The following is a 27,912-nucleotide window of genomic DNA, read 5'->3' as shown; positions in this document are numbered from 1 at the left end:
CAGTGTTTACTGGGGCTCCACCACTTACTGACCACATGGCTGATGTTTAGTCCCCAAGCCCTCCGGGAGCTTTAGCTTCACTTCCTCTGGAGGTGGGAACTCTTTTCAGCCTGTTCCAGAGACCTCATCACAAACCATACTTCAAGGTTGTCCAGTGGCTGAAGTGCCCAGACAAAGCCTCCCATCAGGCAGGCCACTCCAGGGGCCAAACCCTTCTTCTGTTGTTCAGTCACTCAGTCGTGTCCAACTCTTTGCAACCCCATGGACTGTAGCACGCCGGGCCTCCCTGTCCTTCACCATCTCCCAGAGTTTGTTCAAACTCATGTCCATTGGAGTCGGTGATGCCATCCAACCATCTCATTCTCTGTTGCCCCCTTCTCCTCCTGCCTTCAATCTTTCCCAGCATCAGGGTCTTTTCCAAGGAGTCGGCTCTTCTTAGCAGGGTAGCCAAAGTATCGGAGCTTCAGCTTCAGCATCAGTCCTTCCAATGAATATTCAGGGTTGATTTCCTTTAGGATTGATTTGTTTGATTTCCTTGCAGTCCAAGGGACTCTCAAAAGTCTTCTCTAGCACCAAAGTTTGAAAGCATTAATCCTTTGGTGCTCAGCCTTCTTTATGGCCCAACTCTCACATCCATTTAGGCCAAGTTAAATTTTCACAATACAATTGAGCAAGTTCCAAAGTAAGTGCCTAAAGATGCAGGGTGGTGTGGCTGTTAGGAGCCTGGCATTGATTTTAAAGCCCAGAGTTTCAGCTCTGGCTTTGCCACTTCTGAGTTTAGTGATCTGAGCAAGTTGCTTAATTCTGGTTGATGCCCACCAACCAAAGACCCCCAGGAACGTCACTGTAATTGAACCCATTTGAGTTTATTGGTACTTGTCACAACCAATGAGATCATACTCTCTGGGGAACCGTGGAGTGTCTCGGTAAGTGGGAAGTAGGAGGGCTTTATTGGAAGATTTGGGCTTGTGTGAGGTGATTTACAGTGTAAAATATTGATAAACAGAAACCTCAGAGTCAGGAGGCCAGACGAGGGAGCTCTCAGGCTTGCTCTCCAGTAATAGCAGAGCCCAACAGGAAGAAGAAAGACTCTTTCTTTCCTGGAAAAGACTTAGTCAATGAAAAGTCATGGACTATGTTTACTCAAGCCCTCCCAACTTCCTTTTCCTCTCTGTAAAAGCAGTCTCCTTCCCTTCCATTAAAATCTCAGCTATTTGCTTTACACAAATTGACAGGCTAATCCTAATATTCATATGGAAATTCAAGGGACCCTGAATAACCAGTACAATCTTGAAAAGGAAGAACAAAGTTATAGGACTCACAGAAGACTTGCTACAAAGCTACAGTAATCAAGGCAGTATGATATCAGCATAAAGATAGACAAACAGACCCATGAAATGAAATCAGAATCCAGAAATAAACCCTCACATTTGTAGCTAATTTATTTTCAACAAAGGTGTCAAGACAATACCATGGGAAAAGAACAGCCTTTTCAATAAATGGTTTGGAAGAATTGGATATCCACTGGATATGCAAAGGAATGGAAATTGAACTTCACACATATACAAATGTTAACTCAAAATGGATCAGAGATCTAAATGTAAGAGCAAAAACTATAAAACCATTAGAAGAAAACATAGGTGTAAATCTCCATGACCTTGGATTAGGCAATGGCTTTTTAAATATGACACCAAAAGCACAAGCAGTAAAAGAAAATAAGCTGGAAATTACCAAAATCCAAAACTTCTGTGCTTCAGAGGGTATCTTCAAGAAAGTGAAAAGACAACCCATGGACTAGGAGAAAAACCTTGCAAATCCTACATCAAATGAGAGAACACATAAAGAATTTTTCCAATTCAACAGAGACAAATAATCCAATTAAAATGGGAAAAAGATCCAAATAGATATTTCTCTAAAGAAGATATACAAAAGGCCAAAAAGTACGGTAAAAAATTCTTAACGTTGACACTACAAAAATGCATACAAGATACTGCTTCACACTCACTAGGATGGTTATAATAATAAATAAAAGACAGACAATGACAAGATTTGGCAACGGTGTGGAGGAAGCAGAATCCTCATACAGTCCCGACAGGATTGCAAAATGGTGCAGCTGCTTTGGAAAATGGTCTGGCGCGTCCTCAAAAGATTAAACAGAAAATTACTGTAAGACCCAACTTCACTCCTAGGTATATATGCAGAAGAATTAAAAACACTGTCCACACAAAGAAACTGTACATGAATGTTCATAGCAGCATTATTTATAATAACCAAAAAAGCAGAAACAGTCCAAATGTCCCTCAACCCATGAATAAAGTGTGGTATTTCTACACAATGGAGTATTATACAACCATAAAAGGGATGAAGTTCTGACATCTGCTACAACATGGACAAATCTTGAAAATATTTTGCTGAAAGAAAACAGACATGAGAGGCCACATATGTACGACTGTATGATTCATATTGTAGGATTCCATTTATATGAAGTGTTTAAGCAAATCTAAAAGAAACGGAAAACAGATTAGGGGTCGCCTAGGGCTAGAGTAGGGGTGGTTTGAGGTTGACAGTTAAGAGGTAATGGGTTTCTTTGGGGTTAATGAAAATGTTCTCAAATTGATGGCAGTTTCTTAATATTGGGGTGGCCAAAATGTTTGTTTGGGGTTTTCCATAAGATGTTATAGGAAAATTTGAATGCACTTTTTGACCAGCCCAGTATATAGTAAAAGCCATTGGATGTGTACTTTAGACGGATGAATTATATGGCGTGTGGATCATATCTCAGGAATGGTGCTTTGAAATAGTATACACTGAGGAGAAGGAGGAACGAAGGCAGTAACAGAAGCCTGTCAGGATGGACTGTGATTCCTGATACCCAGAGCCACCCCTCAGGCGGGCCCATGCCCTGCCCATCCCCACTCCTGGTCTGGCACCTCCAGCTTGCACTTCAAATCCATGCTGTTCAGGCATGAGAAGGACTGCCTGTGAATGTCTGGTTGGACCAGCTGTTCCTCGCAGTGGCCTGGTGAGGAGTTTGCTTTCAGCTCCTCTCTAACCAGCTCTGAAGGTAAGGGAGAACTCTGGGTGGGATGCAGGCCTGAGAGAATCCGGGAACTTCAGCCCCACAAGGGCTGTGCCCACTGTAGGTGGGCTGAGCCCTCCGCCCCTGGAGGGGTCAGTGAGGCCCTCAAAACCCGGGGCCCCTGAGAAGTCTCAAGTCTGTACCCTTGGAGGCCTGGCCTCTGGGGCCCGGCGCTTCAGAACGGTCCTCAAGGCCTGCAGGATGGTGTCCTGGCTGCTCCGTACATTGTAGTCACTGAGCTGCACCAGGCGGTCGAAGTCTTCCTCCTTGTAGGTCATGTTGAACATGGAATAGGGCGAGGTGACCCCAGTGAGATCTATCTGGCCAGCCGAGAGTTCTGCAGGGCCACGCTGGACACCTGCCCGGGGTGGGAGGGGGTTAAGGACAGGGACCGGGGCCTCCACAGCTGGAAGGACTGTTCCTGGAGGCTGGGCACAGGGCTGAGCTGCTCCCCACTGAAGGGGCTCCATGCTTTCCTCCCAGCCCTGTGTCCTCTGCCCAGAACTCTGTGAGTGGCAGGATGCCATTTTGAGATATGAAGCGTGCCCTGCTTCCCACACTTCCTCACAGCATTGCATGTCTTCCACCCCCTGATACCCACCTCAACCTCAGGGATAAGGTGAAAGCAGCAGAAAAACAAAGTCCATTAGGTTAGTGAATGGTTTCTTAGAATTCATGATGGAAACAAACATCTGAAAACCAAAGGGTGTTTGCTTTGCAAGAAACAGTCTTTACTGAGAAAGAAAGAGAATTCCAAGCTATGGACTGAGCACATTAAGAGTAAAGCTGGGGCTTCCCTCCTGGCTCAGTGGAAAAGAATCTGCCTGCTAATGCAGTGGACATGGGTTCGATTCCTGGTCAGGGAAGATTCCACATGATTTTGAGTAACTAAGGCCATGCACCACAACCACTGAAAGGCCCATGCTTCAGAACAAAAGACACCACCGCAATGAGAGGCCCGAGCACTGCAGCTAGAGAGTGGCAGCTCCTGTGGGCCACAGCCAGAGAAAAGCCTGTGTGGCATCGAAGACCCAGCACAGTCAAAAGTAGATAAAAACTATAAAAAACAAAATGAAAAGAGTAAAGCTGGGGGATTTCCTGGGCTTCCAGTGGCTAAGATTCCTTGCTCCTAATGCTGGGGGCATGGGTTTGATCCCTGGCCAGAGAACTAGATTCCACAACCCACAGCTAAGACCTGGCACAGCCAAATAAATAAAAAACATTTTTAAAAAAGAGTAAAGCTGGAAGCTTCAGAATTATGGAGGAAACTGTTAATAGAAAGCCAAAAACATGTACAAATGCAGAATTTGACTTTCACATCAAAAGGTCATAAACTCTGACTATTTGGTGGGAGGCAAGGGTTGGAGGGAATGTGGTTAGAGTTCAGATTTCAGGCACCCTGGAGTAGAGGCTCAGTTCCCTCAGAAAGGACCCCAGAAAGGGCTGCAGTAGAATGATAGAGAGGCCAGCTGTGATCCTAGACAGGCTTAGGGGAATCTAAGAGAGAAGGGACTGGGGTCTCTCTTTCCTAGCTGTCCAACCTGGGGGGCCATTAGAAAATCCTTCAACTGGTAGCAGTTGGGGAGGTGACAGTGTGGGGATTCCCACATTCTTCTGCCACCCCTCCCACCCGGCCCACAGACTAGGGAGCAGAGCCCAGGTATAGTGAGTGGCATCAGGGTAGCGGAGGCCAACTGAGCCTGGGGTCATGACAAAGGAAGCGCAGCCCAGTGACTTTGCAGGGATCTGGGTATACGCCACAGGCCAGGGTTCTGCCATGTCCCACACTGGGTTGGACAAGCTTAAGACTCTCCTCCCTCTGCTGGCCACAGGGGCACAGGGGAGCCCAGGTCAGTGCCTGTGAGGCGCAGATTGCCAGGCTGTTAGTAAGCGGGGTGGGGCTGCCTCACCAGGGGCTGAGTGGTCCTTGAAGGAGGCGTTGACCAGTGGGAAGTGCAGCAGGACAGGGGTGTCGGGGCAGGTGGGGTCCGAGAAGAGATGGCACTCCCGGGGCTGGTGTCGGTCCTCGGGGCTGGGCTCCACGCGGGGGAACGGCAGCCCCCGGGCCCGGAAGTCCAGCTCTGTCTGCTGCAGCACCTGGTGGGGCAGTGGGACCCAGAGACAGCACCGACTACTTCCAGGTCATCCTATGTCAGCACTCTAGAAACTGCTAGTACAGCTCCAGCCCAAACAGACTGCTTAGGACAACCTGGTTTTGTCCTCCTCATGGCCCAGTCAAGCTAAGTGGTGGCTCAGAGGGAGGCGAAGGATCCAGGCGGTCTGCAGTATTGTTTGGCTAGAATATTTAGGTGGGGTACAGTCCTAGCACCCCCGTCCCTATTTGGGATTGCTGTTCTGGCTTATTCACTCTCAGAGCCTCAAGTAAGCCTCTGTAAGACTTCTGTCTCTCAGCCCTACCCACCCCTGGCCCCCCCTCCCTGCTCTTCCTGCCCCCTGCCCTTCCCCCAGCCGACACCCCCCCACCCCGGCCACCTTCCGCAGAGTCCCAGGGAGGACTCAGGGGGATGGATGTGGACAGGCCAGGCTTTCCTCTCACCTCTGTCTAGCGCTTCCTCTTGGGGGCGGGCATGATGAGCTTCCTCCCACCCCCACCCTCTGTCTACCATTCCTGGGAGCCCAGGGCCCCAAGCCCTTTCCCACCCTGGCAGGAGCCTGGGAGTCAGAGCCTGTCACCCCTCCCCTCTCCTTGGCAACATAGAGAGTCTGGGTCAGTGGCCCTCTGCTCTCCCCTGGAGTGTGGCCTGGCTGGGCAGAGGGTCTGGGGTCCCCACGCGACAACCAGCAGTACCTCAAAGGGCGAGGATAGAGAGTAGTCGAAGGAGATTATGAGGTCCAGCCTGCGGCCTGGCCGGAACATGGCGGGACAGCTGGTGTTGATGAAGTAGCCGGCATCCACCAGGCAGAGCTGGGGCTCCTGCGGGGTCAGCCGGCTGGGAGAGGACTCTGGCTGGCAGTCTGATGGGGGAGGCAGCAATAGTCAGGAGCAGCCACTCTGACACAAACCAACCACTCTCCTGCTTCATCCTGCATTTGCCTCCACATCCCCTTCTTACCTCTGTGTCAGTCCCTGAATGCATGTCATCTGAGCCTTTGGCAAGACCTTTTCCAAGCCATGCCCCAGAAGTGGATGCTGGGACCCCCAAGACCCCTGGTAGCCCCAGCCATGGTCCATCTCCACCTGGGAGCCAAATCTTGTTACCTGGAGACACATGGCACTGGCCCTTACCTGCCCAGGTGGTGAAGTCTTTCTGGGCACAGTAGTCCTTATGCATCTGGAGGCCCCAGAGGAAGTTGGAGCTGTGCTGGTAGAGTGGTCGGCTCGTCAAGAAGCCTTTAAACATCTGGGCCAGTGCTGTTCCGGGCTGCATCCACAAGGCCTCTGGCCTTGAGGAGGTCCCCGAGGAGGCAGGGGGCACCTCTGAGCCCAGAGAAATAGATGTTGGTCCAGTGACAGGCTTGGAAATGCCTGGCCCTGCCTGATCCTGATTGTGCTCCCATCCCGACCCTGCAGCATCAGAAGGGGAAGCAGCCTCACTCCAGGCTCCTTACCCAGGTCCCTGATCTTGTCCCGGATGTGCTGCCTCCAGGTGTCACCAGAGCTGGTGAGGTCGTACCAGGCATCCAGCAAGTTCAGGGAGAAAATGTTGCTCCAGATACCTGCAGGCCAAACCCCCAAGAGAGTCAGCCTCAGCACTCTGCAACCCCAGTAGTCCCCGCCCCTTGGGTATGGTTGGAGAAGGAGTGGGGAGCAGGCTGCCCCCACAAGGCCCTTCCCCACAACCCAATATCCACCCTCACTAGGGGCTCTGCCCAGAACTGGGTACAGGGGTTACAATCAGACAGGCCTGGCCAAGGGACGTCCAGGGCCTTCAGAGTGACAATCCCTCACCTTCCAGAAAGCAGATCCGGGACTCAGGGAGCCTCTTCATCAGCCGCCCCATGAAGAACTCAGAGCCGAAGAGCTCAGGAGGGACAAAGGCTCCATACTTCAGGAACCCGACCTCATAGGGGGAGAACTCGACCCACTCTGAGGGGGCAGGAGCGAGAGGCAGGAATGAGAGGACAGTGGGCTTGGGAGGAGGGGCAGATCTGACAAGGGCCAAAGACACAGCCCCCCAGCAGGCCTCAGCCTCCTGCCGGCCCGACTGACTCTTGCGCTGACCCCTCCTCTGCTCAGCCTTTGTCTACATCCTCAGCCACCACAGCCCTTGCCCCATACAGAAAGCCCTGCCGCCTGGCCCATCAGCCCATCCACACCACCGTCCTTCCAGGAGGTAGACCATCTGTGCATCATGAGCCTGTGTGTATGTGTTGGAGGACGCAATGGACAGGACTGAGAACGGTACCCTTGAAGTCCAGGGTCTGCAGATGGTTCTCTTTGACACTGAGGCTCAAGTAGAGGGGCAGAGGGTTCTGGCCCCGCTCCAGCGCAGCTCTCTGTCCTGACAGCTTCTGATCCACCACCTGGGATGCAAGCATGAGGGCCAAAGTGAGGTTGGGAGCACCCTGGTGACAGGGTGGGGGTACAGGCTGAAGGGAAGAGCCTGGGGGTTTGGGTGACATGGGTGGGCACATGATGCAATTCCCACTCCTACCCCTGTGTGTGAGCAGCCCCACATGCAGGGTTGCCATGTAGGGCCTTGCAGGTTGTGAGCTGCATATCTGCAGAGTGCTAATTGCAGGGACCACAGTGTCAACAGTGACAGCCATCCCTGCATCCTATGGTGCCAGTGGCCCATCCTTATGGGTTAGAGGGTGGAGGGGCCATGGATCCTCTGTCTCTCTCTCACACACACACACCCACCCACCCACCCACACACACCCACCCACCCACCCACACACACCCACACACCCACACACACAGAGCTTTCTGCAAAGGACTCAGGAATCCCTCTTCAGTGTGCATTGTTAGCTTTGCCAGGGGCTGTCCCTTCTAGGTAAACCTGGATCCAGTTCAACTTTTAGCCCCTCCCAAACACACTCCTGACATCCTCCCCTCCCCTCATCTCCTCTGTCCCTGTTTTGCACAGTATAAGCTGTACCCCACTCCTTATCCTTGCCTTCTGCTTCTACTTTTCTCTCCAGCAGAACTCTGGCAAGGACTGTGGCTTGCCTGTTGGGGAGGCCTCCAATGAGCCTCACTGAATTCTAGCGGAACTGAAGGGTCTTCTTCTATCCCAGACCGAGATACAAATATGACTCATCTCAAGCCTCAGCAAGGGTATTGGTGGTGGCTGCCTGGAGCCCCACCTGGGGAAGGATCCTGCCACCACAAGCCCTGGGCTGTTTCTTATGGATTGGTACATGCACCACGAACACACCATCTCTCAGGCTCTCAGAGCTGTAGGGCTGAAGGTTGTCCTCAGCAGCTCCACCTAAGAGGTTCCTGCCCCGCTGTATCTACCTCTATCATCAGATTTACCAGAATGTGTGAGACATACAGATTACTGGGTCTCTTCTGAGAATCAGCAGAAGCCATTTAGGAATTTGGCTTTTGTAAATCTTCCCAGGTGATTCTGATGATCAGACAGGTGTGTATCTAGCCCAGCCCAATCAACAAGGAGTCCTGCTCTTGCACTGATGACAAAGCCTCAGCACACCCCATATGCTTCCCTATCCTCACAGCCCTCTGACAGAAGCCCATGAGCTCTAGGGCCGCAATTACTGAACCTATGTACCCCAACTACTGAAGCCCGCACACCTGGAGCATGTGCTCTGCAACAAGAGAAGCCACTGCAATGAGAAGCCCGTGCACTGCAACAAAAAGAAGCCCCCCTCGCCACACCTGGAGAAAGCCTGCACAAAGCAATGAAGACCCAGCGCAGTCACAAATAAAAATAAATACAAATAAAATCATAAAAAATTATTTAAAAAAGCACACAATCAAGGTGAGCTTTAAGAGATAAAGCATGATGACTAAGGAAAAAAAATATTCGAAAAGCATTCATATTGGGACAAAATTTTTAAAACTGCACAGGTGCTCATTCAAAGGGATGCACTGCCATTCAATAATACCACAAGGATTTTTATTCTTATGAGCAATAATAAAAAGACTAATTTGTAGGGAACAAGGTATAAGGAAGGTTGAGAAGTGCTTGCAAACGAGACTCTCAACCAGGGCTGAACATTCTTGCAAACGAGATGTTCTGCCCAGTGTAGGGAATAAGGTATAAGGAAGGTTGAGAAGTGCTTGCAAACGAGACTCTCAACCAAGGCTGAACATTCTTGCAAATAAGATGTTCAGCTAAGAATCCTGTTTGTTCCCGTGGGAAAAGAACATTTCTTGCACACAAGGATGTTTCTCTGATTCCTCAAAAGGAACAGACCCAGGGACAAAACGGATTCTAAGTAGATAAGGAAGTTCCCCAAAACAAAGTCCTAGCTGCAGTAAATAAGTTAAGGTAAAGGTTATCTCGGCCTGCGCCTGTGCACTGTATAATCGCTGAATCATAGTGCTTGGCAACTTGCCCTGTAGATTGTTGTGCAAGGGATATAAAATAAAGCAGCTGTAAGAAGCAAGGAGTTAAAGTAAAAAGATTCAAACCACTCTGCAGTGTTGGTGTTTCATTCCGTCACCAGTACTAATTACGTCTGTCTTTTTAAAAATGACTACAAACTACATAAAACCATGAATTAAGTCATTTCTGGAGGATCAAATGGTAATTAAATATGTCTTCTTAACAGCCTAGAATCAAACTGCACTTTCTAATACCTCAGAAAGTAAGCTGTTAAAACAAGCTTTCCCTACCTATAGTAATTAATTGTTGACACCAGGCAGAAAAGTCAGTTAATAAAACACTGTACCCTCAAAACCAAACATGAACTTAAACAGTAGAGCCAAAGAATACATAGGATATAGTAATAAAATAAAAATGTTTCAAGTAACTATGTTAATTTTATAAATTCCATGCCATTTCAACAAAAATCCCAACAATATAAATTATGAGACTGGGCTGGCTGATTCTATTATGTATGTAGAAAGGCAAGGCACCAAAAGTAGTCAAGATAATTCTGAGATCCAAGGTGGGGATAAATTTGCCCAATCAGAAACTGAGATTTATCACAAAGATAGTTACTAAACCAGTGCAGGATTGGCACCGGGATCAAGACTGAGTCCCATTAGAATGGAATAATGTGCTCAGGAAAAGCCCCACAGATGTATGAGCTACTGTAGATTCATGCCGACACAGGACAGAAGTAGGATACAGATCAGTGGGGATAATAAGTGATATTGGGGGAGTCTGCTATCCACGTGGAAAAAAAGAAAACTGAATTCCTACTCACATAATACCTAAGGATAAATTCTGGGTAGATTAAAGCCCTAACTGTGAAAAAGAAAGATACAAAACTCATGTAAGAATATACAGAAAGATATTTCATAACTTTAGGGGAGGAAAAGATTTCTCAAGGAAGCTCTAAAAGCACAAACCATAAAAGAAAAGAATGATACATTGGACTATATTGAAACTATGCATCAAGTCTATTAGAACGGATAATGATTAATATCCTGGATTTATAAGGAATTCCTATAATATTTAAAATAAAATATTATTGGGAGTGGTCAAACAAGAGATGGCAAGGGTGAACATCGACATTCTAGGAATCAGCGAACTAAAATGGACTGGAACGGGTGAATTTAACTCAGAGGACCATTACATCTACTACTGCGGGCAGGAATCCCTCAGAAGAAATGGAGTAGCCATCATGGTCAACAAAAGGGTCCGAAATGCAGTACTTGGATGCAATCTCAAAAACGAGAGAATGATCTCTGTTCGTCTCCAAGGCAAACCATTCAATATTACAGTTATCCAAGTCTATGCCCCAACCAGTAACGCTGAAGAAACTGAAGTTGAATGGTTTTATGAAGATCTACAAGACCTTTTAGAACTAACACCCAAAAAAGATGTCCTTTTCATTATAGGGGACTGGAATGCAAAAGTAGGAAGTCAAGAAACACCTGCAGTAACAGGCAAATTTGGCCTTGGAATGCGGAATGAAGCAGAGCAAAGACAGCGTTTTGCCAAGAGAACGCACTGGTCATAGCAAACACCCTCTTCCAACAACACAAGAGAAGACTCTACACATGGACATCACCAGATGGTCAACACTGAAATCAGATTGATCATATATTCTTTGCAGCCAAAGATGGAGAAGCTCTATACAGTCAACAAAAACAAGACCAGGAGCTGACTGTGCCTCAGATCATGAACTCCTTATTACCAAATTCAGACTCAAATTGAAGAAAATAGGGAAAACTGCTAGACCATTCAGGTATGACCTAAATCAAATCCCTTATAATTATACAGTGGAAGTGAGAAATAGATTTAAGGGCCTAGATCTGATAGAGTGCCTGATGAACTATGGAATGAGGTTCGTGACATTGTACAGGAGATAGGGATCAAGACCATCCCCATGGAAAAGAAATGCAAAAAAGCAAAATGGCTGTCTGGGGAGGCCTTACAAATAGCTGTGAAAAGAAGAGAGGCAAAAAGCAAAGGAGAAAAGGAAAGATATAAGCATCTGAATGCAGAGTTCCAAAGAATAGCAAAAAGAGACAAGAAAGCCTTCTTCAGCAATCAATGCAAAGAAATAGAGGAAAACAACAGAATGGGAAAGACTAGAGATCTCAAGAACATTAGAGATACCAAGGGAACATTTCATGCAAAGATGGGCTCGATAAAGGACAGAAATGGTATGGACCTAACAGAAGCAGAAGATATTAAGAAGAGGTGGCAAAAATACATGGAAGAACCGTACAAAAAAGATCTTCATGACCCAGATAATCATGATGATGTGATCACTCATCTAGAGCCAGACATCTTGGAATGTGAAGTCAAGTGGGCCTTAGAAAGCATCACTATGAACAATGCTAGTGGAGGTGATGGAATTTCAGTTGAGCTATTTCAAATCCTGAAAGATGATGCTGTGAAAGTGCTGCACTCAATATGCCAGCAAATTTGGAAAACTCAGCAGTGGCCACAGGACTGGAAAAGGACAGTTTTCATTCCAATTCCAAAGAAAGGCAATGCCAAAGAATGCTCAAACTACTGCACAATTGTACTCATCTCATATGCTAGTAAAGTAATGCTCAAAATTCTCCAAGCCAGGCTTCAGCAATATGTGAACCGTGAACTCCCTGATGTTCCAGCTGGTTTTAGAAAAGGCAGAGGAACCAGAGATCAAATTGTCAACATCTGCTGGATCATGGAAAAAGCAAGAGAGTTCCAGAAAAGCATATATTTCTGCTTTATTGACTCTGCCAAAGCCTTTGACTGTGTGGATCACAATAAACTGTGGAAAATTCTGAAAGAGATGGGAATATCAGACCACCTAACCTGCCTCTTGAGAAACCTGTATGCAGGTTAGGAAGCAACAGTTAGAACCGGACATGGAACAACAGACTGGTTCCAAATAGGAAAAGGAGTACATCAAGGCTGTATATTGTCACCCTGCTTATTTAACTTCTATGCAGAGTACGTCATGAGAAACGCTGGGCTGGAAGAAGCACAAGCTGGAATCAGGATTGCCGGGAGAAATATCAATAACCTCAGATATGCAGATGACACCACCCTTATGGCAGAAAGTGAAGAGGAACTAAAAAGCCTCTTGATGAAAGTGAAAGAGGAGAGTGAAAAAGTTGGCTTAAAGCTCAACATTCAGAAAATGAAGATCATGGCATCTGGTCCCATCACTTCATGGGAAATAGATGGGGAAACAGTGGCAACAGTGTCAGACTTTATTTTTCTGGGCTCCAAAATCACTGCAGATGGTGACTGCAGCCATGAAATTAGAAGACGCCTACTCCTTGGAAGAAAAGTTATGACCAACCTAGATAGTATATTCAAAAGCAGAGACGTTACTTTGCCAACTAAGGTCTGTCTAGTCAAGGCTATGGTTTTTCCTGTGGTCATGTATGGATGTGAGAGTTGGACTGTGAAGAAGGCTGAGTGCCAAAGAATCGATGCATTTGAACTGTGGTGTTGGAGAAGACTCTTGAGAGTCCCTTGGACTGCAAGGAGATCCAACCAGTCCATTCTGAAGGAGATCAGCCCTGGGATTTCTTTGGAAGGACTGATGCTAAAGCTGAAACTCCAGTACTTTGGCCACCTCATGAGAAGAGTTGACTCATTGGAAAAGACTCTGATGCTGCGAGGGATTGGGGGCAGGAGGAGAAGGGGACAACAGAGGATGAGATGGCTGGATGGCATCACCGACTCTATGGACGTGAGTCTGAGTGAACTCCGGGAGTTGGTGATGGACAGGGAGGCCTGGCGTGCTGTGATTCATGGGGTCGCAAAGAGTTGGACTCGACTGAGCGACTGAACTGAACTGAATATTTAAAAGGTGCATTAAATAGAAAAGGATTTGAGTAGATAATCAATGCAAGAGCAAGCTCCAATGACAAATATACTTGAAAATGTTGCCTCAGTAAAAATCAAAGACATGGAAAGCTACAATAAAATTTCCTTTCATGCCCATAAAATGGACAAACATTTAAAAGTGTGAAGATCATGTAGAGAAAAAGAAACTATAATACACTGGTAGTGAGAGTGTGAATTAACACAATCCTTTTGGAGAACAATTTGGTAATATCTTAGGAAAGCTGAAGATACACTACCCAGTGGCCTAACACTTCCACTACTGGGTATGTATTTTCAAGGCTTAGAGAATCTTGAACACATGGGTACAAGGAGACTTGTATAAAACCATTGTGCAGTTAATATTACATTTTCCTTAAGGATGTATATATTTTAATAAAAGTATATGTAATAAACATAGCTCTAAGAAAGTATAAAGGTTTGTGCAGATACATGTTATGTATAATATAAAGTATATAGGTTACAGATATGTATGTGATAATAAATTCAGGATGGTGGTTAAATCTGGGGGTGGGAGGGAAATGGGGCTGGAGGGGGGTCCACAGGGAGCTTTGGCTTTTTCTGTAACATTTCATGTCTTAGGCTGATTAGTGAGATCCTGCATATTCCTTATATTATTCTTTATGGTTTATGTATTTTCCTAGGTCTGAAAATTATTGTAAAAAAGACTTATTAGGATTTCATAATAAATATTTTTAACTAATAAAAAATAAGAATGGTTGGTAATTTCCAAATAGCATTTTGCTTGCCAACAAGAACAAAATTTAATTCACTTTTTGGTCCTTTACATGATAATCATTTTTGGTCAAATGCTTGATATCCAAAGATACGAAAGGTAAGAATGTTTCCTCTGCTAATATATTTGATAGTACTTTTTTGTTACACATTTTAAAATACTTTTTGTGTTTTAGTCACTTCAAAAGCTTTAAGAGAAACTATAAGGGATAAAACAACAAAAAACAACTTCACAATTTTTTTGTGAAAAAAAAAAAAAAGAATCCTGATTTTAATCATTGTATCAGTTAATGTAAGATCCAGAAGTTGACTTACTAAGCTTTTTTTTTTTTTCTTTTTTTAAAGAAGCAAAGTATAAAAATTTTTTATGTGCTCAGTTTTGTCTTACTGGTGTTAGCGTCACAGTAAAGAAATAGATTTGCTGACACTTAATTCTCACGGCCTGGCATGCTACAATTCATGGGGTTGCAAGGAGTCGGACATGACTGAGTGACTGAACTGAACTGAACTGAATGCTTACCCTATGCCAAGGCACCAACAGTGCTCAGAGCCACCCTGTGAGGTAAGTACTATTCTCATTGTACATATGAGAAAACTGAGGCACAGAGAGGACAACTTGCCTAAGGACACATAGCTAGTAAGAGGCCCTAGAACTAGAATCCAGGAAACCTGGCCCCACAGTGAGTGCTTTTAACACTACCCTGAAGTGAAGAAGAACGCATTTCATGCTACAGTATAAATAAACAGCTGTTCCAAAAATCTCACTGACTTGCTCACAATGCTTAACTGACTTTGGCACTAACTGGTCTCAAGCTCTTGGGAGATCCAGAAATTTCTGTTTAATGGTAATTAATTGAAGACTAACCTGACTCAAAAAGTCAGCATTCCAGAGTTGGCAGACACTGAGGTACAGAGGTCTGGCTGTTCCCATATCCTTTAACAATGTACTGGCCTTTCTTTCCCAACAGGAAAGGCACGTGGGCCTCAGCTAGCTGCAGGGCTGCCCCCGCCCCACCAGTGCACACACCCTCCACCTCACATGCACAGGTGCCCTACCTGACCGTGCAGCATGAACTCCAGCACCAGACCCCACAGGTCCACAAAAGTCGTGGTGTGGCCCTGCTCAGCCCGCTGCTCCAGCTCCCGGTGGTAGCTGGCCAGGCACTCAGGAGAGAAGGCCTCCAGCTTACTCTTGGCCAGGTGCTCCCGGACATGACTGATGGGTCCCTTGAGGTCCTTCTGCGACCACTCAGGGTCCCCATACAGATGAGCCATTGTCCTGAGAAAACAAAGGAGCATTACAGTAGGAGACCAAGGCTCAGCATGGTTGCTGCAACTCCAATTTCCATTCTCTGACTTCTCCCAACATGTGGTTCCTGCCACCAAACCCTGCCTGTCTGGGAGCTATCTCAGGGTTTTCTCTCCTTGGTTGGCACTGTCCAATACAGGGTGTGAGCCACATATGTAATTTACATTTTCCTAGTGACTACATTTTTAAAAAGTAAAAAGAGACCTGAAAAAATTAATTTTAACAGTATATTTCATTTAATTCAGTATCTAAACATTATCATTACAGCATGTAATCAATATTTAAATTAATATAAATTTATATTTTTTTAAACTGGTTTTCAAAACTCGCTGCACATTTTATAACACATCTCAATTTGGACTAGCCACATTTCATGTGATCAGCAACCACATGTAGCTACTGTATTGTACAACACAGCTATAGGCCCTGCTCCTTTCTTTATATGTCTGTCCTGAAGCCCTTTAAGACACTGCTTGTCAACAGCTGTCACCTAAACTCCTCTGAGGAGTTTACTCATCTTTTACTCCTTAAAATCACATTTCAATAAGACTCAAAGGAATGAATCTCCAAAAGTGAGAAGTCTCACTTCATCATAGGCAGAGTGGGGTATCAGGAGGCAATGCTACCTTTAGGTAAAAGAACATCTTGTGACCTACATTTTATCATCTATACTATAGGGTTGTGAGAGCTGGATGATAAAAAATGGCTGAGTGCTGAAAAATTGATGCCTTTGAAATGTGGTGCTTGAATAGACTCTTGAGAGTCCCTTGGACAGCAAGGAGATCAAACCAGTCAGTCCTAAAGGAAATCAACCCTGAATATTTATTGGAAGGACTGATGCTGAAGATGAAGTTCCAATACTTTGGCCACCTGATTCGAAGAGCTGACTCATTAGAAAAGACCCTGATGTTGGGAATGATTGAAGGCAGGAGGAGGAGGAGACGACAGAGGATGGGATGGTTGGATGGCATCACGGACTCAATGGACATGAGTTTGAGCAAACTCCGGGAAATGGTGAAGGACAGGAAGCCTGGCGTGCTGCAGTCCATGGGGTCCAAATAGTCGGACATGACTGACCCACTGAACAAAATAGGGACAATAAGGGAGACTGCCGCAGAGAGTGTTGTGAGAATAAAATGAAGTAACAACCAGTAAAGAAAAAAGAGCTACCAATGCGGAGTTCCTGATATGTGTCAGATACTTGGGCTGTCCCACTCTAATCCTATGGTGTTTGTGCTATTATTATCCCCATTTTGGATGAGTCAACTAAGAATCAGAGGAAATAAGTTGCTCAGAGTCACTTAGTAAGTGGTGTTGCAGAAACTCAAAGCCAGCTCTTTCCAGATCAGCCAACCTACGCCTATTCAGTAGCATGGAACGGATGTCCTCCCATGCCTTACTCACGGCAGGACCTCTGATTGTCTATTTCCTCCCTTTCAAGAAAGCCATTTGGCACCCATCAGCCCATACCGCTTGGCTTCCCCACAAAAGGGTCCCATTGATGACCTCTTCATTTCCTCCTGAACCCTGATCATCTCTGCTCTTCCAAGTCCCCAGGGCCCTCACCATGTAGAGCCTGAGATGCCACTGAAGTAGGTCACACAGTCCAGAAGGCCTAGCTTCTGCAGGGCCAACAGGTGGCCGTAGAGAGAGGTCATGGCCCGGGCGCCTCCTCCTGTGGCCATGATGCCTATGACAGGGACCTGGGTTGTACACAGACACAGGTTGGCTTAACAAGAACAGGGGTGGAGTGGCCCCCTGCCCCCAGGGATGGGACCTAGTGGGCAGGGCCTAAAGGGTTCAGGATTAGAGCCAGCACCTGCTTCTCCCCAGCAAGTAATAGCTCTCAGCCCTGGACAGGTCCTCAAAGAGAAGGTCCCAAACAGAGCCTCCCCATGCCCAATATCTCTCCCCCACATGCCCATCCCCCAGTCTCTGTGACTCAAGTATCTGGAGAGGGCACAGCAGTCAGGAAGTCCCTTAGGGCCAGTGCAAGTTGTCTGCTCCCATGTCCCTCTACCCCTACAGACCTCATCTTCCTGCAGCTCTCCATCCAGCTGCAGGGCCTGCTTCAGGGCCTTGGCCACCACCTGCTTCCTCCTGCTCAGGAAGGCTCTTTCCTCCACACACAGATCGAAGCCCAGATGTACAGCCAGCTCCTCAGGGCTGGGGCGGTATAGGAGTCAAGGGTCAGGGGGCACCTGCATAGCTCAGCCACTGGTTGGTGAAGCCCACAATGACTGCCGAATAAACTCCCTGCTCCCAAGACTATTCTTTATACCACTCTCCCCGAGTCCTGTGACCACCCTGGTCTTCCACGTATATGAATGGGCCTTACCAGCTCTCAGCCTTGAGCTGCAGCTTCACTCCTGGGGCCTGAAATCAGAGCAAGAGGCCCTACTCAGATTGTCCTAGACCCTGAGGGGAGTATGGGTATCTCCTGGGGACTTTGGCTCCCCCATCTTTTTTCTTACTGACACTTCCCATCTAGCCGAGCCCACTTACGTTTGTGGCAGGCACGTCAATGGTCACCTCCTTCCCCATGGCCAAGGACCTCAGGGGCACAGTGAGATGCCCAGCTGAGCTGCCTGAGTTCCAGCCACTGCTTATAGAGCTCTGGAAGAAAACTTTGTTCATTCATTCATTTACTCAACAAATCCTTACTGTGTATCTAGACGGTGATCCAGACAGATATAAACCCCCCTCCGATAATAAAAAAAATAATTACAATATTTATAATTATTGTAATTGTAATAATTACACAAATAACAGCTAACTGAATTATTTTGCTATATACCTGAAACTAGCACAATATTGTAAACCAACCATACTTCAATTGTTATTCAATTAATAATAATTACAATAGCTTATCTTTTTTAGTACATCAATGGCTAAGAGTTATTTATTATTCTAACTGAATCATACGCATGAATCTACAAAGGAACGGGTAACAAACTTATGTTGCTAAGTATCGTAAAGGAAGTAAGCAGTGTGCTGTGACAGAGTAACCGGAGGGCTGTGTGAAGTCCACTTGAGATGGGAGGATCAAGGAGGGCCTCCGGAGAGGTGCCATTTGAGCTGAGATCTAAAACAGCAGCAGGAGCAGGAAGTAGACGAGGGAGAAGAGGAGTGGGCAGCCTTGGAAAGAGACACGGGGGGACAGGGAAAGCACTTGGGGTGCTGGAAAAGCACGAAGAGACAAACATGGCTGGAGCATCATGAATGAGGGACACGTGGAAGAAAACGAGTCCGCAGAGGTGTGTAGGGGCCAGGTTATGCCGGGCCTGTGGACACAGACGTGGGATTTTATTCTAAGAGCGTTGTCGGAGGAGCCGTTAAAGACTTTAAACAAAGACTGACATGGCATAGCCCCCATGCCCAACCAAGGTCCTTGGCCATCCTCCTTGTGTGCCAAGGGCATAGTGCCTAACTGGGGGAGGCTGATAAGGCCACAGGGGCCTGACCTTGTCAGGGGGATGGCCAGAGAGAGGCCTGCAGCAGCTGGAGCTGGCCCAAGGCTGGGGTTGGCAGGTAGCTCCAGAGCCAAGACCTACCCTCAGGCACCCACTCAGCTCGGCCTCTTGGGCTGCCATGTAGTGGAAGCAGAAGGCAGAGGCTGTGCCCAGGGCAGATGTCTGCGTGTCCTCATACGAGCCCTTCAGCACCAGCTCCAGCTCATCCTGATCTAGGGAGAGAGAGGACAGACAAGCACAAGGAAACAAAAACCCAGAACCCCAGCTAGGATCCAGGAAACCAGCAGTACTGCCCCAGACATGGGGAGGCTGAGTGGCTGCACCGTGGCAGGCAGCATTCTGGAAAGAGCTCTGCCCACAACCCCCATGGGACTCCCACCTCCTGTGACTTGCCTTCCCCTAGTTCAGGGGGGACTCTAATGCCCAGAGGAGCTCCGTTGCCCTTGTGCTATGTGGGCAACCTCCTGCTGTGCAGGTTCCCCAGCCACCCCCATCCACCCCCCACATTCCAGGCGGAGGCCAGACCTTGTCCTGAGCAGATCTCACCTGCAGCCACAGCCGTGCTGACGACATGGACATCCAGGCGTGACAGCTCTCGGGCCTGGGGCAGACCACATTGTGGACAGGGGACTCTGCAGGGGAAGCTGAGGTCCCCTCAACCTCACCCCCTGAGCCCCACTATCCCAAATCCACTGCATCCAGAACCAGAAGTGGAACCGGATTCAGAGACCTCTCACCCTACCTCTATTCCCAGAGCAGCCAGGAAAGCCCCATCTCCACTGAGCCTCCTACATTTGCCAGACTTCTGACTTCTCTGAAAGCCCCCCTAGCCCTCAGGCCCAGTTCTTTCTTCTCTTTCTCTGCAGACTCAACCTGGAGGAGGCATTCTATTATAACTGCTCCCAAATAGTATTATGCAACCTGCCAGTCCACAGGATGATGGAGTGGGTCAGAGAAACAAAGCCTTAACATTTTAGCCACTGAAACATCTCCTGACTGTCCTCCAGTTGACTGTCTTGCCAAGGGAGTCTGCTGCGTTCTCTCTGTTACGCCTGCCAGCTGGAGCCCACAGCCCACTGGCCTCTCTTGTAGAACTGCTACATTGACAGTGTGTCACTGGGCTCCATCACCTCAGATGAAGGACAGCTGCCTCAGGTGTGGCTCTTTACAGGGTATTTGAAAAAGTAATACTAGCCCATCAAACAGACACTCGTAGGACCCTGAGGGTGGGTGCCCACTTCAGTTCTGAACTCCAGTGGCCTGACTCACCACAGGCAGGGCCTGGCCTGGCTCCCAGGTCAGGGCTGTATTGCCTGTTGGGAGCTTTGCTTTGAGTAGAAAGTTTCTAATCATCGCTCACCACCCATTCCTGTCCTCTGCAGCTCTGTGAGTTTACGTGTTTTAGGAGAGCTGACTAGGACCCTCCACTGTCCTGGGGAGGAGCTGGTTGACCCCTGACTCTATCTGAAGGCTCCCAGTTTGGAAGCACGCCACCCTGGAAAAGCCCTCTGAGGCCTGTTACCTGAATTTTCACAGCCTGAGTCCCTGGCCTGGCCTGCCAGTCTTCCTCGCCACCTTCAGGGCTAACTATGAACTCATTACACATGACTAAACACCATCAGCCTAAAATTCCCCGAAAGCTCCCTCAGAACTCCTCTCAGCAGAGCCTCGGCCTCCCGTCTCTCCAACTGCCCTTTAGGCCCCTCCAAGCCCTGCAGCCCCAGGTGACCACCTAGCAGGAAGGCCAGGCAGTCTTACTGCAAAGTTCTGTCCTCCCCTCACCCCTTCTGGCCCACCCCCAACCCCTACCCTACCCCTCTACCCTGGTGTCTGTTCTGGGGTCCCTCCCTCAGCCTCCTTGCTTCCTGTTCCCACACAGGTGTGGGGAAGGTGGTTACCACAAGCACATTGTTGGTGATGAGGTTTTCCGGGCGGTCTGACCTGGAAAAATCAAACCATCTGGAGTGCGGCCTTGCAAAGGCCAATGCTTCCTGCACTGACATTCCCCTCCCATCTCGGGCTGCACCCAGATGGGGCCTCCTTTGGTGACAAGGAGGGTTCTCTGCGTCCTGGATATGATTCTTTGGTGTGTGGGGAGATGCTTCTGAAGAGCAAAAGGCGGGGAGGGAGGAGGAGAGTGGGGCAGAGAAAATACCACCTTCCTCATTTCATTTCTCTAATAAGGTCCCCCCACCCTGACTGGCAGGGTGGGAGATGAGGACCAACACATCCGGACTGGAAAGACCAGTGGGAAGATCTGGATCAAGGGCATTATCCTCAGGAGAGCCTTGTCCTGAGACACTCCCTGGGCTGGGTGGTAGCACTCACATTTTCTCAATCAGGAACTCCACGTCCAGCTCCTCCGGTCCCTGGAATTAAAGATGAACCAGTTGCCAACATGATCATGTGTCTTTAGAGTTGGCACAGCTCCTTTACGTGTGTCGTCTCATCATTTCAAGCTGCCTCTAAGGGAGGCACGGTGTTACAACAGCTCTCATTTAACAGATGAGGAAATCAAGTCTTAGGGAAAAATGGGCTACCTGCCCAGGCTACCCACAGCTGGCAAGGCTGAAGGGGAAGACAAGGAACACAAGCCTAAAGAGGCTTGAAGATGCCAAGGGTTCATTTCATCTTCCTCTCAAGGGGGACCAACCCCAGAACTCTGCTTTCCATGCCTCCTGGCTTTGCCTGCTGCAAAAAGAGCACAGACCATCAACGCAGGCCTTGGGAGGGTCAGAGCAGTGAGCAGGAGTGATGAGCCCACACCCCCTGAAGAGCTGGGCACACCCAGCTGTGTTTGTGGCACATGAGGAAATTTTCACATCATCCCAAACCTTCCTTCCCTGTAGAAGACTAGAATCCTTGATTAAGTGATTCAGCTGATAATAGTCAAGTTAAGCCTCTCCTTTCCTATTAAAATGAGAAAATCTCTGGGAAGGGCCTGGCAGCATCTCAATAGACAGGAGAAACTATGCAAACTCCTCAGCCTGGAGCTGAGAGGTGGGGCCAGTAGGGACCCCCACCCACCTGGGCGCACAGGGAGAAGGTCTTCCGGAGCAGCCTGCCAGGGAGGACATCAGAGACATCATAGAGAACCTTGAACCAGGCGTCATCCTGCGTGACTGTGTCCTCATCATAGAGGGTCAGCTCCAGAATGTTCTAGGGACCCGAGAACAGCAGCTTAGCACAGTATTAACTCATAGTGTGGCTCACAACTGCTGAGCCCTCACTTGACTCAGAGGGCAAGAAAAGATTATTATGCCTCCATGCTTTTTACTTCAAAACAAAAATAAAGGTAAAGCCTGAAAGTGGTTAAAGGAAATCAGCAAAGTTCTTAACTTACCCCTGTTGATTTTTGTTTTTATAAGAAATTAAATTCTTTCAAAGAGTTCCCCCCATCCCAGTTCCATACCTGCTTTGCTGGTTCCCAAGGCAATGGCACCCCACTCCAGTGTTCTTGCCTGGAGAATCCCAGGGACGGGGGAGCTTGGTGGGCTGCCGTCTATGGGGTTGCACAGAGTCAGACACGACTGAAGCAACTTAGCAGTAGCAGCAAGGCATGGTAGGTCCTAGGCACTTACTGGGAGTCTTCCATACGTGATCTCATTTAACCTCAAACAACCCAGTCAGGAGGCTCTTATGCCTCCACTCCATAGACTGGCTTCAGGAGGACCATCACCTTGCTGTTCACATATCCTCTAGCATACAGTACATCCTGGCTGGAGCACACAGACACCCAATTCCCCAGGGTCTCTGCCTAAGCCCCACAGAAAGGTGTAAAAGTGAAAGTGAAAGTGAAAGTGAAGTCGCTCAGTCGTGTCCGACTCTTTGCGACCCCATGGACTATAGCCTACCAGGCTCCTCTGTCCATGGGATTTTCCAGGCAAGAGTACTGGAGAGGATTGCCATTTCCTTCTCCAACAGAAAGGTGTGCTCCACCCCAAAACATTTGTGTGTGTGGTACAACCTGTCCTCAGATGGGTGGCCAGGGATACTCTGACCTTTACCTTGACCTCCCCCTGGATCAGGAAAGTGAAGGTCTCGTTCCACACAGGATGACTGGAGTTGGTAACTGTTTTGGTCTTAAACTTCGTTCCAGGTGCGGTTGTCAGCTGTAGGATCACATAGGGGTCTGCCTCGCTCACTGCCAACATCAAGGTAGCCATTGTGAGAGAGAATTCCTCACATCACTCTCCAGGGGCCTCACCAGGTTCCTCCCAAGATCCCTGCAGCCACTCTGGGCAGCCCAGCCCAGCCCAGCCCCTAGGCACTTGCCTGGGCCTTTCTCTTAGGACCAGGTCAACCCCACCTCCCTAGACCCCAGTTCACAGTTACTCACACAGGTCAGCCCAGCCCAGGCCCCGTGCCTCCAGGACCTTCACGGTGAGCCGCCAGCAGGTAGAGGCCTCCCTCTGGAGAGAAACAGACCACCGAGTCCCTCCTGCTCAGGCACGAGCACCACTGATCAGTACCTGAGATGCTTACTGATGCTGCCAGGCATTGCGGGGCCAAACAGCCTTTGCCTACCACTGCCCTTGGGGCTGTGGCTGTCAGAGAATGGCAGACCTCAAAGCGGGTAGAATTTGTGGGAACCCTTCCCTTCAGGGGCAGGATTGAACAGTATATGGAAGAATGCAGGAAACAAAGGGCCAGGGGATGCCCACCTTACTAGACATGTCAGTTTGGGGTCAGCCACCCCCAGAGCTCCCAGGAGGGCAGCCCCTTGGTGAAGCATGTGACCCGGCTGCCCAGTGTCCCCCCAGCCCTCTGGAAAGGAAGTGGGCATGTAACTCCAGGAGGCTGAGCCCCAGGGGCCCAGTGCTCCCTCATGGCCTCAGGTACAAACCCTTTCTTGGGTGTGAAGTGGGAAAGTCCAAGAGCATCAGGCTGTTACCGTGTGCAGGGGGCAAAATGTATTAAGACGACGTGTGTTAGTCGCTCAGTCATGTCTGACTGTTTGTGACCCCGTGGACCTTAGCCCGCCAGGCTCCTCTGTTCATGAAATTCTCCAGACAAGAATACTGGAGTGGGTTGCCAGTTCCTGTTCCAGTTAAGATGATGGTGAGGCCATATCAGCCCACATACAAGCCCAATGGGATGGGAAAAGAAACTGAAAGGGCAGAAGCTCCCAGGGGCCAAGAAGATGAGCAGAAGTAGGTGGCAGGAAGAAAAGCAGAGGGCCGGTGGGGTGTGGCTGAGTCCTGCCCAGGGACAGGGCCCTTTTGGAGGGGTGGGGGGCGGGTATCCTCAAACCCCTACCGCTGAGGTCCTTGGCACTGCTGGCATCTAGGGGGCCACTGGGTTTCTGCTCTTCCCGAGGCCCCGCTGGGTAGTTTTCCCTGGGCTCCCTGCACACGTTTCTTATGATAAGACCCTGCCATCTGAGGCAGAGGTGACACTGTGCTTGCAGGGTCAGGAGACAGCGCTGTGATGAAACCAAAGCTCTTTCCTGTGCTGCCTCCTCCCGCCGCCAGTCCCGCTTCTGCGCATGTGATCCGAAAGTCTTGGCTCCTGCCAGGAGTCATGTCTGCCCTGTGTGGGTGCTCCCAGCCCAGGGCTGGCTCAGCGTCCATGGGACAGGCTTTCCATGCCCCACAGAGAGGCTTAAAGGACAATTGGCCACAGCAAAGTCAATCAGGCTTGTGCCCCTGGGTCCTCAGTTCTCCCTGTCCTGTGGTTTCTGGCTGAATGTGTTTGTCACCCTAGTCAGCTCTCTGGCAGAACACACATGACCCTCCCAGCAAGGCAGACTAGTTTCTCCCTTCTTGGGGATTAGTGGCAGCAGTGACATCCACAGGCCGTAAGCCAGAGGTTGTAATTGACAGGGATTTAGTGACTTTTTAGACACCTGGCTCCATTTCCTCCGCACACCAATTCCATCACCATCCACTACAGAGAAGGTGCAGGCTGAGACCTTGGTTCCTGTGAGGAGTTGTGCTCCAATGCCCACTCCATGCTGGGGAGAGACAGAGGCAGTCCCAGGCCCCCCAGTTCTCAGGGCCACAGCCTGTGGGCTGCTCTAAAGCCACTTGGGGCTACTAAGAAACATCCCAATTGCTTGCTTTCCAGCCAGCCACCCTGCCCAATTTGGATGTTGCTGTCCATTTTCCCCTCTGGTCACTGAGAGCCTCTCAACCTCAGAAAGCCCACCATTCCCCAGAGGATCTCTTTTCTAGGGTGAAACTATTCTCTTCACCTCTGAATGTCACTAATACAGCATCTGGAGGATGGGCTGAAACAGTCACTACAGTGACTGGTCATTGCTAGGGGAGGAGAACAGAGCGATCAAGGCAGGTGTCCAGCTCGATTGTCTGAATCTAAACTGCTTACTCGCTGTGTGACCCAGGACGAGTCGCTAAACATCCCGGTGTCTCTGTTTCCTCATTGTAGTGGGACTAATAACAGTATCAACCTGACACAGTGCTTTCAGGCTGAATGTGTTAATGCCTGTAGAATGCTTAGCAAAAAAGTAAGCAGTTTCTAGACAATTGTTCTTATTACTATTAATATTTATTAAGTACTTGTTATGTTCATGTTTCTAGGTGCTATACTAAGCATACTACATATTCAAACTCAGTTTATTCTCCTGACAGTTTGTAAGATAGCTCTCTCCTTTCATGGATGAGAGGACTGAGACTCAGCAAGGTTGACTTGCCCTAGGTCACAGAGATAGTAAGTGACATGGTGATTTTGTCACTAAGTTGTGTCTGACTCTTGCGACCCCATGGACTGTAGGTAGCCTACCGGGCTCCTCTGTCCATGGGGTTCTCTAGGCAAGAATACTGGAGTGGATTGCCATTTCCTTCTCCAGGGGACCTTCATGACCCAGGGATTGAACCTGGGTCTCCTGCACTGCAGGCAGTTTCTTTACTGACCAAGCTACCGGGGAAGCCCCTGGTAAGCAAGTGACATAGTTAGGAGTCAAACCCAGGCCTTCAAGGCCAGAGCTCACAATCCGTAAGAAGGTTCTTAGGACTTTACATTTTTGTAAAACCATGCAGATTTCCCCCTCTGCCCTGTGGATATCTAAACGTTAGAATTTCATAGATTTGTTTTAGACAAATAGGGTTATTGAGTCAACTAACATGTTAACTAATAGAAGTCTTTTCTCCCAAGAGTTCTGGGGCTTCACCTTCCCTGTTGAAAGACCCTCCCTCCTGGACTACTTTGTTCACTAAAGACTGACAATGGACCTTTCTGGAGGGTCTCCTGTAGGTCCGTGGCCCAGCTTCCTGTAGCATCCTGGGAGTGCCTCCTTATTGAGAGTCCTAGACACCCTCTCTCCCCCTGCACGGTGACCCCAGGGCCTCCTCCACGGCTCAGTGCTGGCCCTGATCAAGGGAGACTGAGGGGCACTGGAGTTCCCAGACCAGGGTCCAGAGGACCTATGACAATGAGGCCTTCAGCTGGGAGAGACAAACGAGCAGGCTGCCTTTTCTCCCTGCCAGCAGCCAGTAACCTGCCTATGAGGCTGGAGAGACCGGGAGTGGGAGCTGCAGGCACAGCTTCCTTAACCTTCTGAATCAGGCTGAGATGATGCTCCCGAACCACACAATTGGCCCATCCCAGAGCAAGTCCTGGATGCCCCGGCCTGCCCCACCAGCCACACTTCTGCTGCCAAGGCAGGCTCCAGTTTCCCCTTCCACCAGGTAAGAGGTGGGGTGGGGCAGCGGCTGAGGCTTGCCTGCCCCTGGAGCCAACTTGAAGGCCTTGGGGATTCAGCCAGTCCCAGGACCGTCAAATAAGACGCTTCCCAGGTGTGTTGGTAGAATCAGGCTCCCAAGGCCTCTGAGCCAGTTTTGCCCCCTGGGCTGTGCCCAGAGAATGCAAGGGTGGAAGAGAAGGGTGTCCAGCCTTCTTCAGGGAGATGAGGAGGAAAAGGGGATGCTTCAGACACCTCCACTGCCAGGCCCTGGTGCTCAGGGTCCTATTGGAGCCCAGCCCCTCCACCTTCCTGCTCCTGCAGCCATGAGTCCCCCTTAGTCCACATTAGGGCATTTCCACTAATGTCTGCCTTGGGAAGGGTCCTCCAGATCTCAGGCTGACATGGGCTGGGATAGCAGGTGTCCTGCGATGAAAGGGTCCCCCTCTGTCTTTTTCAGGAGTCCCTGGTGCCTGGCCTGCTCCAAACAAATCTTCAGGAGCATCAGGCTAGAGCTGCTTACCTAGCTGCAACTCAGGCCTGGATCTCAGGGCCAAGCTCCAGAAGCCTGGCCAGCTCTTGAATGAGATAAGTGCCCCTGGACAGTGAGCTTGGCATCCTTCATGGCCACTTTCTGGGGCAGCAAGGGACACCTGAGGAGCTAGTCCTTCTGGCCTGGGTCTGTAGCAAAGATCGAGGAATCTGGGCTGAGAGAAAGCACCTAGTGGGGTGAGAGCAAGCAGTTTGTAGGCCTCTTTGGCCTGGTTGCAGCCTCATAGCTCTCAGGCCTCGCAAATAATTTGAGGGTGGGGATTTGAGTCAGCATATCTCCTGAGATGCACAGGTGGTTCCTGGGTTCTGGCCGGATCCAGGAAGCCCACTGCCTGCAGTAGTAGGCTGCGGACCTGATGGGGTCTCCTTCTGTGACACACAGCCAATGTGTTCTCTGATGTGGTGTGTGAGCCTTCGGAGGAAGGAAGGGGTGGGGCTCTAAGGGGCTGCTGCCTGGTCGTTCACCCATCCCACCCACCTATTATCCCTAAACACAGATTCCCTCACCTTCTGCCTTCCTCCTCTAGTCTCTGCCTAGGCAGAGATGCCAGGTCTGGGACCCAGCCCCTCCCCAGAGACCAGAATCAGCTTGGTTTCAGCTGTGTCAAACTCTTTAGATGCACCCTGGCTCCAAGCCCTGCCCTGAATAATGCCAATAGGCTCGGTGGCATTATTACCTGGTGAGGATGGCCAGGTGGTCCCCTCGGTGTCAGTCTCTCCAT

General features: G+C 49.1%; 1 protein-coding gene across 1 annotated transcript; it reads right to left on the bottom strand.

The window, feature by feature from the left end:
• Positions 1 to 3,210: 3,210 nt before the first annotated feature.
• PLA2G4D (phospholipase A2 group IVD) lies at positions 3,211 to 27,912 on the bottom strand. Its single transcript, XM_068963958.1, has 20 exons — positions 27,868 to 27,912; positions 23,336 to 23,408; positions 23,004 to 23,140; positions 22,024 to 22,155; positions 21,325 to 21,365; positions 20,895 to 20,937; positions 19,543 to 19,597; positions 19,078 to 19,208; positions 18,029 to 18,139; positions 17,862 to 17,899; positions 17,554 to 17,689; positions 17,090 to 17,226; positions 15,271 to 15,493; positions 7,447 to 7,564; positions 6,990 to 7,127; positions 6,636 to 6,757; positions 6,327 to 6,516; positions 5,889 to 6,055; positions 4,990 to 5,176; positions 3,211 to 3,437 (listed from the first exon to the last, which is right to left on the bottom strand). Exons 1-20 carry the CDS (start codon positions 27,910 to 27,912, stop codon positions 3,211 to 3,213), a joined length of 2,451 nt encoding a protein of 816 aa, XP_068820059.1.

The sequence above is a fragment of the Capricornis sumatraensis genome, chromosome 2 (genome assembly GCF_032405125.1).
Source record: "Capricornis sumatraensis isolate serow.1 chromosome 2, serow.2, whole genome shotgun sequence".
In the NCBI taxonomy this organism is placed as follows: Eukaryota; Metazoa; Chordata; class Mammalia; order Artiodactyla; family Bovidae; genus Capricornis; species Capricornis sumatraensis.
This window is presented reverse-complemented; position numbering and strand designations above follow the sequence as displayed.